General features: G+C 36.0%; 2 protein-coding genes across 4 annotated transcripts in view; one reads left to right on the top strand and one right to left on the bottom strand.

The window, feature by feature from the left end:
- The first annotated feature begins 3,159 nt into the window (after positions 1-3,159).
- Positions 3,160-4,428, top strand: LOC5568470. The gene is made up of 3 exons (XM_001652249.2): positions 3,160-3,510; positions 3,571-3,697; positions 3,882-4,428. The coding sequence occupies exons 1-3, from the start codon at positions 3,410-3,412 to the stop codon at positions 4,245-4,247; spliced, it is 594 nt and encodes a 197-aa protein (XP_001652299.1). The 5' UTR covers positions 3,160-3,409; the 3' UTR covers positions 4,248-4,428.
- Positions 4,344-14,181, bottom strand: part of LOC5568472 (ATP-dependent 6-phosphofructokinase) — a 55,495-nt gene continuing 45,657 nt past the window's right edge. The window contains exon 8 of one of the 3 annotated variants that reach the window (XM_021840314.1): positions 4,344-5,261. In XM_021840314.1, the coding sequence (XP_021696006.1) occupies positions 5,120-5,261 (142 nt within the window). In that variant the 3' untranslated portion in view covers positions 4,344-5,119. The remainder of the gene's footprint in view (positions 5,262-14,181) is intronic. The other 2 variants (XM_001652250.2, XM_021840315.1) reach the window with 2 other exon arrangements.

The raw sequence follows: 14,181 nt of genomic DNA, 5'->3' as shown, positions 1-14,181 counted from the left end.
TAATTATTTTTTTTTATCATACCGCATATTGAGGCTGTTGTAATATGTCTATTAATCTATACAATAAACCTTTCTTTTTTATTTTTGATCATTATTGAATAAAACAAGGAAAACCAAAAACGTTCATTAATATGATTTGTCCAATCAATATACTCCATTGAAGCCGCCCATGTAAAGTATGTGTCTGGGTTATGGATTGGATATGAAATAATCGTACTTTCAATGGAAATAAAGATTGACGACAATCCATTGATTTCGCACATACCCTTCATATGCAAACCCCCATTGCAAAAATCCATATGGGTTGGCACATGCATCAAATGAGGACATTATCTTGAGTGTAGTCGATATTTTTTACCTGTTACGTCTGTTTGTCTTGGACCAAATGGTTATATTTTTATAGAACTTCGACTTCGATATGAAATAAACATTTTTATAAGCTAAAAACTGCAATTCATGGCGATTTTCATATAAATTCTCTAAAAATGACTAATTTCGCGGCAATTTGCGGGATTTCCCAACTTTCGCGGCGAAGGCTCATTTTCGGGGATTTCCATTGTCCTTAACACTATCGTGGTGAGTCAAAATCCAGACGGTACCAATATCCGGACACTCTTTTTATATTCATGAATTAAGAACTAAATTGTATGTTGATATGTTATTTTCAATTCATACCTTCTAACATGGACATAGCTGATCATTTTACATTAATTTATAATCTAGTTGCCATTGCCAAACAATTAATAATAACATAAACAAAAAAGTTGCTCCAGTTTAACGTCGTTTCTTCGCGGTACAAGTGATTTTTGTGATAGCACCAACGAACGCACCCACAACATTCAATTAACTATACCGCATTTTAATTAAACTTTTGTTTTGTTTACGAAGTAATAGATAAACAGTTTAGTGACACCACATTTCACAGAAACGAAATAAACGTATGTGTAAAACATTGAAAATGAGCAGTCCGGCATTAGAACCAAGTGTATTGAAATCCGGACATTGGTTTTCCATCGTGTTGTTTGATACAGTCATCTCTCCCTTACTCGATATTGAAGGGACCATCGAGTTAGGGAGGTATCGAGTTACAGAACACAAAAGCAGTGCAACTGCGTTCCAAGGGACCATCGAGTTAGCCATGGAAACCAACTTTTACTATGGTTCTCTAACTCGATATCGAGATACGGAATATCGAGTAAGGGAGAGTTAACTGTATAACAAGGAAGCATTTATCATGTTTTGAAAATGTAAAATGAATGATCAGAACTAGGGTAGGTGTACCAGTTATGGCCGTAGTGGTTCCCGATTTGGCCATATGTTAAATTTCGATAACTTTCACATTTTTTTGTTTTTGAATGTTTTAATATCTAGACAGTTAACTCTCCCTTACTCGATATTCCGTATATCGATATCGAGTTAGAGAACCATAGTAAAAGTTGGTTTTCATGGCTAACTCGATGGTCCCTTGGAACGCAGTTGCACTGCTTTTATGTTCTGTAACTCGATACCTCCCTAACTCGATGGTCCCTTCAATATCGAGTAAGGGAGAGATTACTGTACATCCTTTATCTTACTGCTAAAACACACAAAACTTTTCAAAATATGAAGAAATTCAAGTTAACACGTATGGCGAAATTGGGAACCACTATGGCCATGATTCTACCCCATTACCCCGAATGCCATTTCCCAGAATGCCACCACCCCGAATTCCATTACCCCAATGTACCATTACCCCGAATTCCATCACCCCGAATGCTTTTTCCCCGAATTTACAACTATCTTCACATGATGATATTGATGACATTTCCCCATGATATTGGAATTCGGGGTAATGTCATTCGGGGTGATGGATCATTCGGGGTTTTGGAATTCTGGGTAATGGCGTTCGGGTTAATGGCATTCGGGGTAATGAGATTCGGGGTAATGGGGTAGAATCGTTCGAACCACAGGCATTGACGATCAGGTAATCAAACCACAAACCTCTATTACATTTTAATGTAAAATCCTTATATGGCAGTTCTATTGGTTAATTTCTCAAAAGTGGATAAAATTCAGTTGGTTTTAAAACTTTAACATGGCTCAATTTGATAATTTCATGTTGAAAAAGAGCTGTCCGGATTTATAGACAAGACTTGCTGCAGGTGTCCGGATTTAAGTACAAGACAAGCAGCTTCTGTAATTTAACAATTTCCATAACATTATCTTATTTTGTATCGAAAAATTCATAATTTTCACTAAGATCTATCATCAAACTGTTGGTAACATAGAAATATTTCATAAAATTCTGAGAGAAACTTATTAAAAATGGGGCTTAAACATTTATGACTGCTTGAGTGTCCGAGTCCTGATGCATCACGGTATTACCATAGCTCAAAAAGAGTCATTTACCCAAAGTTGAACGACTATAAATCTAGCCTACTGTTGAGCAGTCCGTGTATTTATTGTGCCGTGTTCGACAATTCGCGAACATTTTATCCATTCAACAATTGACGAAGCACCCTAATGGATTGAAATCTAGAGTTTTGACCACATTTTGGAATACATCATCACTTGTTGAAAATGAAACACATTGCGATGGCGATTTGGAAAGGTATTCTATGATCATGAGCTAATTTACAAATCAGTTATGCATAACTCATGAGTCAATTTATGGTGTTCCTGAAGTAGTGCCGCGGCACACAGTTGGGGAAGTAACTTTTTTAAATTTATGGAAGCTTTGAACGAAAGACGAACGGTTTATGTAGCATCCCAACAAACATTTTAGTGGAATAAGAGTTGGACAAACCACTCCAAAGATTATTTCAGCTGAATAAACTGTTGTTCAGCTACTAATGTTACTTGGGATGACTACAATATCGGGGCAAAGCGTGTCGAAAGATAAAATTGAGTCACCGCTGTACTTGAGTCTATAGATTGAAGAAAGGTAGAAAAAAGTTGTAGAAACGAATGGGTTTACAGATGATTTTAAACCCTACATTCAACCCTACCTTGTATCTGAATCAGCCAAAAATGAATCGAAGTGTTTTTACCTTGCCGCACCATACTGTTTTAGATCGGTCCAGCATCTTTCGTCTATTGTTCCACAGGTAGCCGAAAATCAGGCAAACCACCGAAGCTTCCGAGAAGCGTTATCATCATTATTCTTTTGCTGGAAATTCGAGTACAGTTTCGTTTCTATAGATCTCCGATCGTTACCCACTAGGTACGCACGTATGGGTATTTTCTTCGTTCGCTATCTCTTGTTGCCTATATAAAATCGAGTCTACAAGGCTTTCAGTACGACAGTATTTCTGAAACCATTTCAGCAAGCAAATCATATTTGACGAATTGTAATAAGTTGCGCTGATTGTGGTCTCAAGTGTATTTATATTTGTTCATTATTTTCACCGGAGTGTGTCCGTAGTTAATTATGCTGCCATCCTTAGAGCATAGCGATTCGTTTGTGGCCCATGGCGATCACCGCGTCATCCCTCGAGTGGATGTCGTTTACTTGACCTACAACGCCAAGCTGTAAGTTTTTTTTTGAGCCCGTTTCTTCACGATGCATACAATTATGATATTTTTTTACAGAGATCATCCGACGATTTCACTGGACAGTGTCTGTACTATTAGTTTATACGAGCTGAAGAAGGATCGACTGGCGAAAAAGAATTACCGGCTTTCGATGAGTGTTGATGCCTACAAACACTACATTTGGGTAAGTAGTAGGGTGGTTCGAAACATCCTTTTTGCTCTAAACTACTCATTCGATTCCAGTTCAGATTTTGAGCGTTCTTCAAAAATTAGAGCTTGAGGGAGCAAAAACGATAGTTTTGAATTCCTTGTAACTTAGTCAATTTTGAAATTCTGCAATACCGACAACTAACAATCCTCTATTACAGTACAACACGGTTCTCTCGAACCAGCTAAAACAGGACGGTGGACCGATGCTGCTACGCACCTTCCACTGGTACATCGAAACTCCGATTGTGGACGCTTTCCTGGTCGATGGCGAACTGTACGAAGCGGTTTCGCTGATCATGGAGGCGGATGTGGAGCACTGGTACTGCGCCAGGCCCGGGTGGAACATTTCCGGAAGCCGTGTTCGGATAAGGAGCAACAAGTGGGAGCATGACAACGCCGAAAAGGCCAAAGCTCGGATAGCGGACTGTCTGGTTGCGGCAAGTCCCCCACCTAAAATGAGGAATCAAAACCGACGAGTCTTCCAGAAACGGTTATCACTCTGTACGATCAACGAAGAGTTGTGATATTGACAAGCTGTCTTGATTCTTGGGCTGATTTAAAGATTTATTTCTTTTTATTCAACTTTTCAAGACAGTGTAACAATTCTCTTTTCAGTTTAGTCATGCTGCAACAAGTCTGATTTATTTTGTGTTCTCTGTATGTGGTAATTTTCTTTCAAATATACAGGCCCTTTTTAAAATGATACATAAGGCTTTTTGCATACTCATTTTTATCTATTTCATAGCTTCAAGTGAATGTGCTATATCTGAGAAAAAAAACTAAATAATACTTACAATTGTTGACGTTTGAAGTAAATAACGCAATAGGCGATCGAATAAATATTTTTTTCCTCTCAATGGCTAAACAGATCGAAATAAGTTAGAACCGAATTTCAATAAAAACAGATTAAAAAACAATGAGATTAGCGTGCCTCTTTGAAGTCTGGATATCTTGTTGTCATGATACAGATGGGTTTCCTTTGCTAGCACGACGATCAAGTAACAACTAATTAAACTATTAAAATTTAAATTTAAAACTGGCATCGGATCTAAGGGCTTAAAGTTCAAATTCTACTGAATAACTTCCTTTCCTGCATTTTGTTCATCCATTTTGATAAGAGTATTAACTAATGATCCACTGGGAGCACAATGATAACAATTTTCACACTTTAGCGTTAGGCTACTACTTTACCTCTCCACTTTTGAGTTGCTGGCAATCAACCATGAGGTATTTTTCTTTGGGTTTCACATTGTTCTTGAGAGTCTGATGAAGTTAGAAGAGGAGCAACTGGTACATGATCAGGGACAGTCTAATACCTTTTCTTGATGTACATAATAAAACTACACTAACAACTTTCGGATTTTTGTTGGTTTGATTTTTGTTTTTCAGCATCACCTTAGGCGACCGGTGAATCGGTGGACATCTCTTCGTCGACAGTTATGTAGAGGCCTTCCTCCTCGTAGGTGGAGTCGTGCTTGGCCAGGATTCTCAACAGTGGGCGCAGCTTCAGCCACCATTGCTGCTTGGGGATGCGTTGTCTGTGGAGGTGGTAGAGTGAGAGAAGTTATTTTAACGTGATGACACTAAATATGGGGTTTTACTACAATAAGACAACACTCTGAGTAAATTTTTCAAAATATTTTATGAATCTATTTCTGGATGAATTTTTAATGAAATTTGTTTGGGAATTTATAACAAATCACTAACACATTTTGGTAAAAATGCAATACTTCATTACGGTCTTGTGATAGAATATCTATAGTAATTACAATTTAAGGTGAATTTGCACCGAAACTACGCTTCAAAGCATCAAGAGCACAAAACTGGAGAACCAGATAGCCATCCACTTGAAGAATTTGATCGATTGATCACCACCATCGAGTGATTAATCGATTAGGTTTTAAGCCTAAATGTTTGTCTAGATCTCCTATTTGTGCTTTTGAAGTTTGGCTCCCATTTGTCTTTATCTTAGCACAGGACAAGATTTTTAACAATATGCTTATGTGTTGCTATTTTATTAGAACAAAAATAGTTGAGAAACTGGACAGAAATTGTACGCACTTAAGGTGAAACATCTCGAAATTCAAAGATGGCCGTTCAAATGGCCGATTTATGCCTCTACTCACGTTTTTAAAGGCACTAAACTGGAGAAATAGTTCGCAAACGTTTCTGATCTTCTTATTTTAAGCTTTCTGCTAGTGCAAAAAGCCAAAATAAAAAGTACACTGTTGTTGGGTGCTTTCTCCGCGAGATTTGTACCTTTGAAGTTTCAGTGCAATCTTAGAAGTTGATTCCAAACTGTATCACCTTAAGTTTTGAGGCTTGTATCTCGGCGACTAGTGCTCCGGTTGACATTAAGGTGAAACATCTCGGAATGCCAAGATGGCCGCCACAATGGGTGACTTGTGCCTTACTCACGTTTTCAAAACCGCCAAAATTGTCTTACGTACGCTCCTATGCATAAGTTTGGGTTCATCCCCTAAATAACATACAAAAGTGTTCAGCCCGTATCTTTGTGACTACACGTCCAATTGAAACTCTCTAAGCCGCATTCGAAAGACAAAGAGTTATTCTTACTTCGTATGTATTTTTCCAGAAAAAAAATGTGTACTAAATTTTTACTTAAAGTTGTGACATTTTTCAAAAAAACACACTGAAAAACATAGCTAATTTCCTCAGCATAGGATTGACCAAAATTTTAAAACAACATGTCATTAGAATTGTTATCTGATATTCATTATTATATTTCAACGGAATCAATAAATTATTTTACATCAATATAAATACATTCATTATTTTACATCAATATAAATACAATTCAATTTTTATTTCACCTTAGTTTTCGAGAACCGCAATCAGCCGCATAAAGTAGTTGCCAATTTGGGTCCATATTTTTCCACTATGAGCTGGTTAAGTTATAATAAAAATGCCTTCAAGAGTTATATTAATTTATCTGAAATCAGTGGACCCAGCAAATTTCATCTTGCCATCAAGTAGGCTTTTGAAAAACGCTATGAAACGTCCCGTATGTCTTGTGTACCTATCTCAAATGATATTCATTATTCTACCTTATGACTCTGGTACCTTTCACTTGTTCGAACAGGTACGATCGTACCTAAGAGGTTTCCGAGCTATAAATACTGGCTGCTGTCGGCGCTGAGGAGAGACTTTCCGGACTGTGGACAGATTAACATATTATTTTATTCTTTATTTGCAGGAAATAACAGTTTCGTTCACTCTCGTTTTCTGACTTTTGCGTTTAATATCCTGGGATTTTTATGTACACAAATACGTCGGAACACTTAAGGAACATAACAATGGAATAATTTTCAAAATCCGATAGCTCGTTCTCAAGCTATCTCGTGACATACAAACACCACTCCATTTTTATTTATATAGAAGATTTATTCTTCGTACTCGGCATTAGCCGTACGCTTTTGTTGGCTATATTCTTAATCCTACTTACAAAATACGTTTTTGCTTATATCAAAGTCAAACAGATGAAATATCATGTTCAAAGCACGAATACAATCATAAAATTGATGTTTAAACCTGTAGGTCGTCCCACTAACTAGGAGAACTAATGCATTATGGCTTCGGAGAGTGCGAAAAGGGACATTTATGTTGAGACTATTAAGTAGAGTTGAATAACCACTGCGGTTTGAGAGCAAATCAAATATGGAAACGCGTTGCAGCTTTGTATGCCTGACGCAAAGCAGCGCGAGTTATATAGAGGCAGTTCTGAAGGGTTTGTCCTGAGGAGCTAACGAAGAGAAACCCTAATTAAATACTTTAGACACGCTCGATTTTCAAAATCTGTGTTGCTTGGTACAGGGTAGCGTTGGGCAAATTTGACCAGAAAATCGATGTTACTAAATCGATTTGAATTCGATATGTCGAATCGATTCACCGATTTAATCGAAACAATTGAATCGATGTTTTTGAATCGCTTCGATTTTCAAGCTTATATGAAAAGGTGCAAAAACAAGCTCTCAAAATAAGACGAAATTCAATTATTAAATTCCATCAATATAATAACGTTTGAAATTGCAAATTATACATTGAACGCTTGAAGGTCAGTTCATAACTAGGTTTATGGTTCATCAACTCATTGACAATTCTTATCGAATTCATCCTCTTCGAATCTAAACAAAAAATCGAATGAAGAAAATCGATTCACTCTATTTAAATGCTCCTAACATCGATTCAAAAAATCTATTAATCGGAACAAAAAAATCGATGCTTGGAACATCGATTCAAAATCGCTCATCGCTAGTACAAAGCCCACACTGGGGTGGCATATTTCAGTATATGTACTTCTAACTAGGGAGCAGTACAGGGCTTATAGAGCGAAGATATCGGTGATGAACGTTGAATGATGCACAGTGGCCGCACTCCATACAAGAGTTGGCCAAAAGTACAAATGTTGCTCAAATCGTTTAAAAACCATAATTCATCGATGAAACATGATTATTGAATATAATTTGATAGAAATTATTGCTGAAACGAAAACTCAACATTTCTGGTATATTTGGCATATTTGCTTAAATATTACCATAATTATTCCATTTAGATCTTAGATTAATATCAACATCAAATTGTACTGAAATATAAATATTTCCACACCAAATTGAAGATGAACATGTTGCGCAATCTTTCGATGATTTATTTGGATTTTTATTTGGAAACGGTGAAATTGCAATGTTAGAATGAAGTCAGGTGGTTTTCTGGCCTTATTCGCTTTGTAACGCTTTGTAATCAAATACCATACAGTATTTGTGACACAATGAGAAGTGCATGATCATTTTAGAGTGTTTCCTTGGTAACTTGCAACAGCTTTGAAAAACTGCAAAAAAATATGAAGTTCCATATTAGCATTTCAAAAACTACTCAAAACAGCGGTTTTTAAAGAACAACATTCCCGAAATTTGAAAATTTAAAAAGCGGTGATTTTAACTGTTCTATCTAAATTTTCCTGTCACAGTTTTTTCTCGGTATTGCTTCATTTTCGACAGTAATTTCAAAGTGTAGTTAAGTGAAAATAGTGGAACATATTTGATAGCAGAACATGTGTTTTTTTTCTTTTCACCCGGGACATAAGCAGTACTCCAGGTGCTACAATTCAGTGAACATAGAAACATACAATTCATAATCTATAAAATACACTGCGGAACACGTTTTTGTCTCCAGCACCAAAATACCGCTATTCACTTAGATAAGGGTTGCTGAATCCATTGCCGTTTTCAGAAATATCATAGCACGTCTAGTTTTTGAGATATTGACTGTTGAAAATGCAAAAAATGACTATTTCAGCCAACTTGCATGCAAGTTTGCCAGCTTGTAAGGTAATATATTGGCTTAATTTGCCACAGAATTCAAACTTTATGTGTACAACAATACTTATCATCAAAGTTTGTAATACTTTCGATGCGGAAAAGTTATTTTTTGATGGTTTAGAGATTTTTTGTATTTTGCCATATAGAAGAAACGAAGAATTTTGTATGGAGACTGCAAGTATGTTGAAAAAATCGGTTTAATCGAAATTCATTCGCGCAATTTCAATCAAATTTTGTCTGAAATGAAAGTTCAAGTTCTATTTTGCATGTTTGGTGGATTAGATTACAAAAAAATGTGATAAATTGTACTTTGAATTTAATGTAAACATGAATAAAACCAGTGTTTTATACAACTTTGGCGACCAGTAGCTAAAAATTGTGACGTGCTGGAACATTTCTGAGAATGGCACCAGATTCAGCAACCCCAAATCTACTAGAGACACAAAATTTGATCCTTGAGATACGCAAAAATGTCATTCTTGTTACGCTGTGATATGTATGACTGCACATTTAATCGTTACAACGGTAGGACGTAAATATGATTTTTCAACAAATTATGAATGGTTCGTCACTGTGAGTGTCGACATAAACTCTGATTAATAAATTATTAACTTTTACCTTTTTTTCAAATTTATCTTTCACCTTTATTTTTGTAATTAAAAATAACTTTGAATGGTTCGATACTACAAGTGTAGACTTGCGTAAGGTTAACTTTATTCAACAAACTTGTGATGGTTCACCACTGTAAATGTCGGCATAAGTATAAGAGTGTTCTATGATGTTTCAGCGAATCGAGTTTTTTGTTGCTTTGCAAATAACAATTATAATAACACATGCTTTCGTCCTGACAGTTGTAGGAATGTTACATTTAGGTATTTGTTCAGCAAACTTTGAATGGTTCGTCACCTCAAGTGTCGGCATAATTTTCCTCTACATAGAAATTGTTCATATCAAATGAGAATATCATATTTACATATTAGCATGTTTATATCTCACAAATAATTATTTATCATAGTCTAATCGCTTATCAAAGTGAATCCTGTGACCCAATGATCCTTCCCATTAACAAACATCCCTCCCAGTAACCTTTGTGGAGATGCAGAGGAAAAACACGGTCTCCAAATAGCAAAGGTTACACACTAACATTCTTTCCCCTAATCCCACCTGACTGCACTGACTGGACGTGGCCGCCTGTATAAATAGAAGCACTGAATTATGATCACTGAAGAAGATTTTGGCCAATCCCAGCCAAACTTCTAGTTGATTCTTTGTGCATTTTCACTGACTTCGGTCAATCACGAAATAGCAACCATTGATATGTGTAGTCAGCCTGAGCTAAGCTACTAGAGAAAGCAAGGAAAAATATCAGGGAAAGAATTTGAAAACTTCATTTTTTGGACTTTTGGCCATATTTGGCCCACTGTGTGATGGCGAACGAAACCAAGTATAGAAAATACCTCAGATACCGCCAATGAGACTTGTTCGTTGAAATTCTTTTGAGATTTATTTTACGCCTTTCATATGAAAAGTCTTACCATGGGTGAGGGGAGGAAGGTGTTTTGAAAAATGTTTAAAATATCAATAAATTATTAAATTCGATCCATTTTGGCAACATGACTTTTTTGGCATGTTGTTAAAAACAAACGGGCATTGTACTCCTAAATATAAAAAATAAAGACAAAACGGAGTGTTAGTCATTGACATTAGATAATGTGTGTTCAATTATATCACCCAGATTATTCTACACCAGCAAAAATATATGTTGTTAGCCGCAATCCGTTGCAACTGTTCTTTATGCCAGAAAAATAGCATTTTCATGGCAGAATGGGGTAAACTGGACTCTTTCAGTCACTGAGTTGGATTTAAATGTGCTCCCATGTATTCATCAGATGATTCTACGCCGTAAAAGTATAATTTAAATAACCGCAATAGGTTGTAAATACATTTTAGTATCGAACAATCAAATTTCAGGGCAAATGGGGCAAAACTGGTTCTTTCAGTCATTGGCACTAAATGAAGTGTGTTTCTTCATTAGTAAAATACACTCAGTTAGCATAAAGTAACCAGTTGTATTTTTCTACAAAGCGGGACGAAATTTCACAAACTGATCAAATAACACCAATCTTAGTATGTATGCCCACATACTGATCTACAGTTGAAAATATTCAATAGAGGGCGAACTTTTAAAGCAAATGTACAAAAAGAAAATCATTCACAATGGTTCGAAGTTTAAGCGATTAATCAAGCAATTTGCAAGAGGTATCGTTCCAATACACGGGGATGTACGGTAATGCTTTGATCAACTCACATTTGATTTGTGTGTTTATAGGTTTTAACCATGCCTTGAACACTACGAAATTTAAAGTTTTTGTCAACTGTGTCCACCAGTGTGACCGATAATTTTAAATGAGATACATTTAAGCATAAGCATAGTGTTATGTCTACCTTTGTCAAGTGATAATTATTATCCTACCCTATGACTCTGGTACCTTTTACTTGTTCGTTCGTACCTACGGAATTTCTGAGCTATACATACTGGCTGTTGTATGCGCAGAAGGGAGATACTTCCCGGACTGTGGACTGATTAACATATTATTTTATTCTTCACAGAAGAGAGGATCGATGAAGAGAAATCGATTATGCGACTTACGCCCTTATTCTAGCACACTTTGAAAAAGTGGATCGATAGTATAAAAATTGTTGACGATCTATCGACACTGAAGGCGGCCTTACAGTTGCGGTCGGAATTGAGTTTACCCCATTAGGCATAAAGACGTTAGGCATAAGGACGTTAGGCATAAGTATGTTAGGCATAATGGACGTTAGGCATAAAGACATTAGGCATAATGGACGTTAGGCATAAAATACGTTAGGCATAATGGACGTTTGGCATAAAATATCTTGCGTGTGTGTCATTCAAAAACTCTTCTCATATCGAAAATTGTTCGTGTCCATTTACAAAATCCATTATGTTGATGGGGGTGGGTGGGTGTCTTTAAGATGTAACAGCTCATAAAAATAGTGGATTGATTGGTTGGTTGTAAATTGCAATTTCCGGTGTTATGGAATTTGACAATAAATCGATTATCGCAAGATATGGAAGAAGATTGTTATCATGGTCATTGTTATCATTCTAAAGTCCATGTTTGTAAGTATTAATTTTTATTTGCAATGAGCAAGTGTTATTTATTTCTTTAGATGTTCAGTTTGGTGAGTATATGCCATTTTTTACATATCTCTTGTATATTTGCGTTAATTGTAAAGAAGGGAAATCATCCATATAATTATTAGTACTTATAATGCAAATAACTAACTTGAAGACAGCAATCTAGAGTCAAGCCAAACGTTCATGTTATGATAGGTGACATTATCTTAACAATAACAATAATATTCTGGTAGTGTGACGCCAATAAGAGCGTAGCATTCCCATTCCGAGTCTGCTCGTCAATTTAATGTGGTGAAAACAGTTCTTTTGCCTCTTCTGCCAACAATTTTTGATGGTTTTCAAACAATTTTGATCAGCTATATTTGAAAGCATTGCCAAAAGCACCTTGAAAATATTTGAAATTAAACTTGATTTCAAGATAATTTAACGGTCAAGCACAATTTTAACATAACATAGCGTTCAGCATTACGCATGGCGTTCATTTTATAATGGAAATATTTACATATACAATTCCAATAACTATTAGAACAGAAAGAATCCACAAAATAGCATATTATTGGAAGAAGATGCTTTTATTACAGTCATCAAATTGACCGTAAAAGTATAAAGAACAGCCTGTGATTTAAAGAAGGGAAAATGTATGATGGAAGTATTAAGAGCAAAAGTGTTAATAAATTTTGAATAAGTAAGTCTCGAAAGAATAGTTTAATTATAAAAGAAGAAAAATTTCCTGATTTAAAGATTACCAGCACTAACACCAATAATTTTGTCGACAGTATAACTATAAAGAACAGCTTACAATTCAAAGAAGGGATAATCTCTGATGAAATATTTGTCAATAATATGTGTACGACCTAACTCAAAAGATGAGCAGCAGTTACAGTGAGGTTTATATTCTTGGCATTAATCCCCACCTCAAGCTCTTAGCTAAGTATTCTAGAAGCACTTCCACCGTTATTAACCTAATGTTTGCTAAGCCAAAGTAGCCATTTTGCATTCTTATTTGTGCACGATACATGAACACGTTTGCACTTCATGGCCAAGGATCCTGAATCAACTTGAAACCGAACTAAAATGCCTTCAGCATGGCTTTACTCTATGGTCACAGAAGTTACCACAAAGCTAATGAAGGCAATTAACAGCATTTTCAAGCTAATCATTTTATCAAGTTTTGTCCTAGAAATTGACCTCAAAGGATTCACAACTATGGGATGACTGCAAGGCAATCGTATTTCAAAGGACACAATTTTGATCTTTGGAGCCCTCCCCAATTACCAAAAAAAGGTCAGCTCACTTTTCATACAAATAATTTCATTTTTTGAATATTGAGAATTATGTCTATCGTCCATTATGCCTAATGTCCATTATGCCAAACATCCATTATGCCAAACGTCCATTATGCCTATCGTATTTATGCCTATCGTACTTATGCCTAACGTCCTTATGCCTAACGTATTTATGCCTAACGTCGTGCACCCGTCGGAATTCGCGTATCTGTCAAAGGATACAAAATCTAGTTGAATTGAATAGTACAGTACTAAATTCGGTTTTCATTCATTTATATGTATTCCACTAAATAGCTTTAAAATATATTATAAATTTTTACAGTTTTTAACTCCCTTTACTGGGGACTTCCTTATCCGAGAGGTTAGAGTCCGCGGCTACAAAGCAAAACCATGGTGAAGGTGTCTGGGTTCGATTCCCGGTTGGCCCAGGATCTTTTCGTAATCGAAATTTCCTTGACTTCCCTGGGCATAGAGTATCATCGTACCTGCCACACGATATACGAATGCGAAAATGGCAATTTTAGGCAAAGAAAGCTCTCAGTTAATAATTGTGGAAGTGCTCTTAGAACACTACGCTGAGTAGCAGGCTCTGCCCCAGTGAAGAAGAAGAAAAACTCCCTATATAGTACAATTTTAAGCATGAACATTAAAAATAACTTGTATGACGCGT

Source organism: Aedes aegypti, chromosome 2, assembly GCF_002204515.2.
Source record: "Aedes aegypti strain LVP_AGWG chromosome 2, AaegL5.0 Primary Assembly, whole genome shotgun sequence".
NCBI classification, from domain to species: domain Eukaryota; kingdom Metazoa; phylum Arthropoda; class Insecta; order Diptera; family Culicidae; genus Aedes; species Aedes aegypti.
This window is presented reverse-complemented; position numbering and strand designations above follow the sequence as displayed.

What these genes read in the sequence shown, in the direction of transcription:
- LOC5568470 (XM_001652249.2), top strand. Translation starts at nt 3,410, where the DNA reads ATGCTGCCATCCTTAGAGCATAGCGATTCGTTTGTGGCCCATGGCGAT. An exon ending in TTGACCTACAACGCCAAGCT is followed by an intron (nt 3,511 to 3,570) that starts GTAAGTTTTTTT and finishes ATTTTTTTACAG; the next exon opens with AGATCATCCGACGATTTCAC. An exon ending in CCTACAAACACTACATTTGG is followed by an intron (nt 3,698 to 3,881) that starts GTAAGTAGTAGG and finishes CCTCTATTACAG; the next exon opens with TACAACACGGTTCTCTCGAA.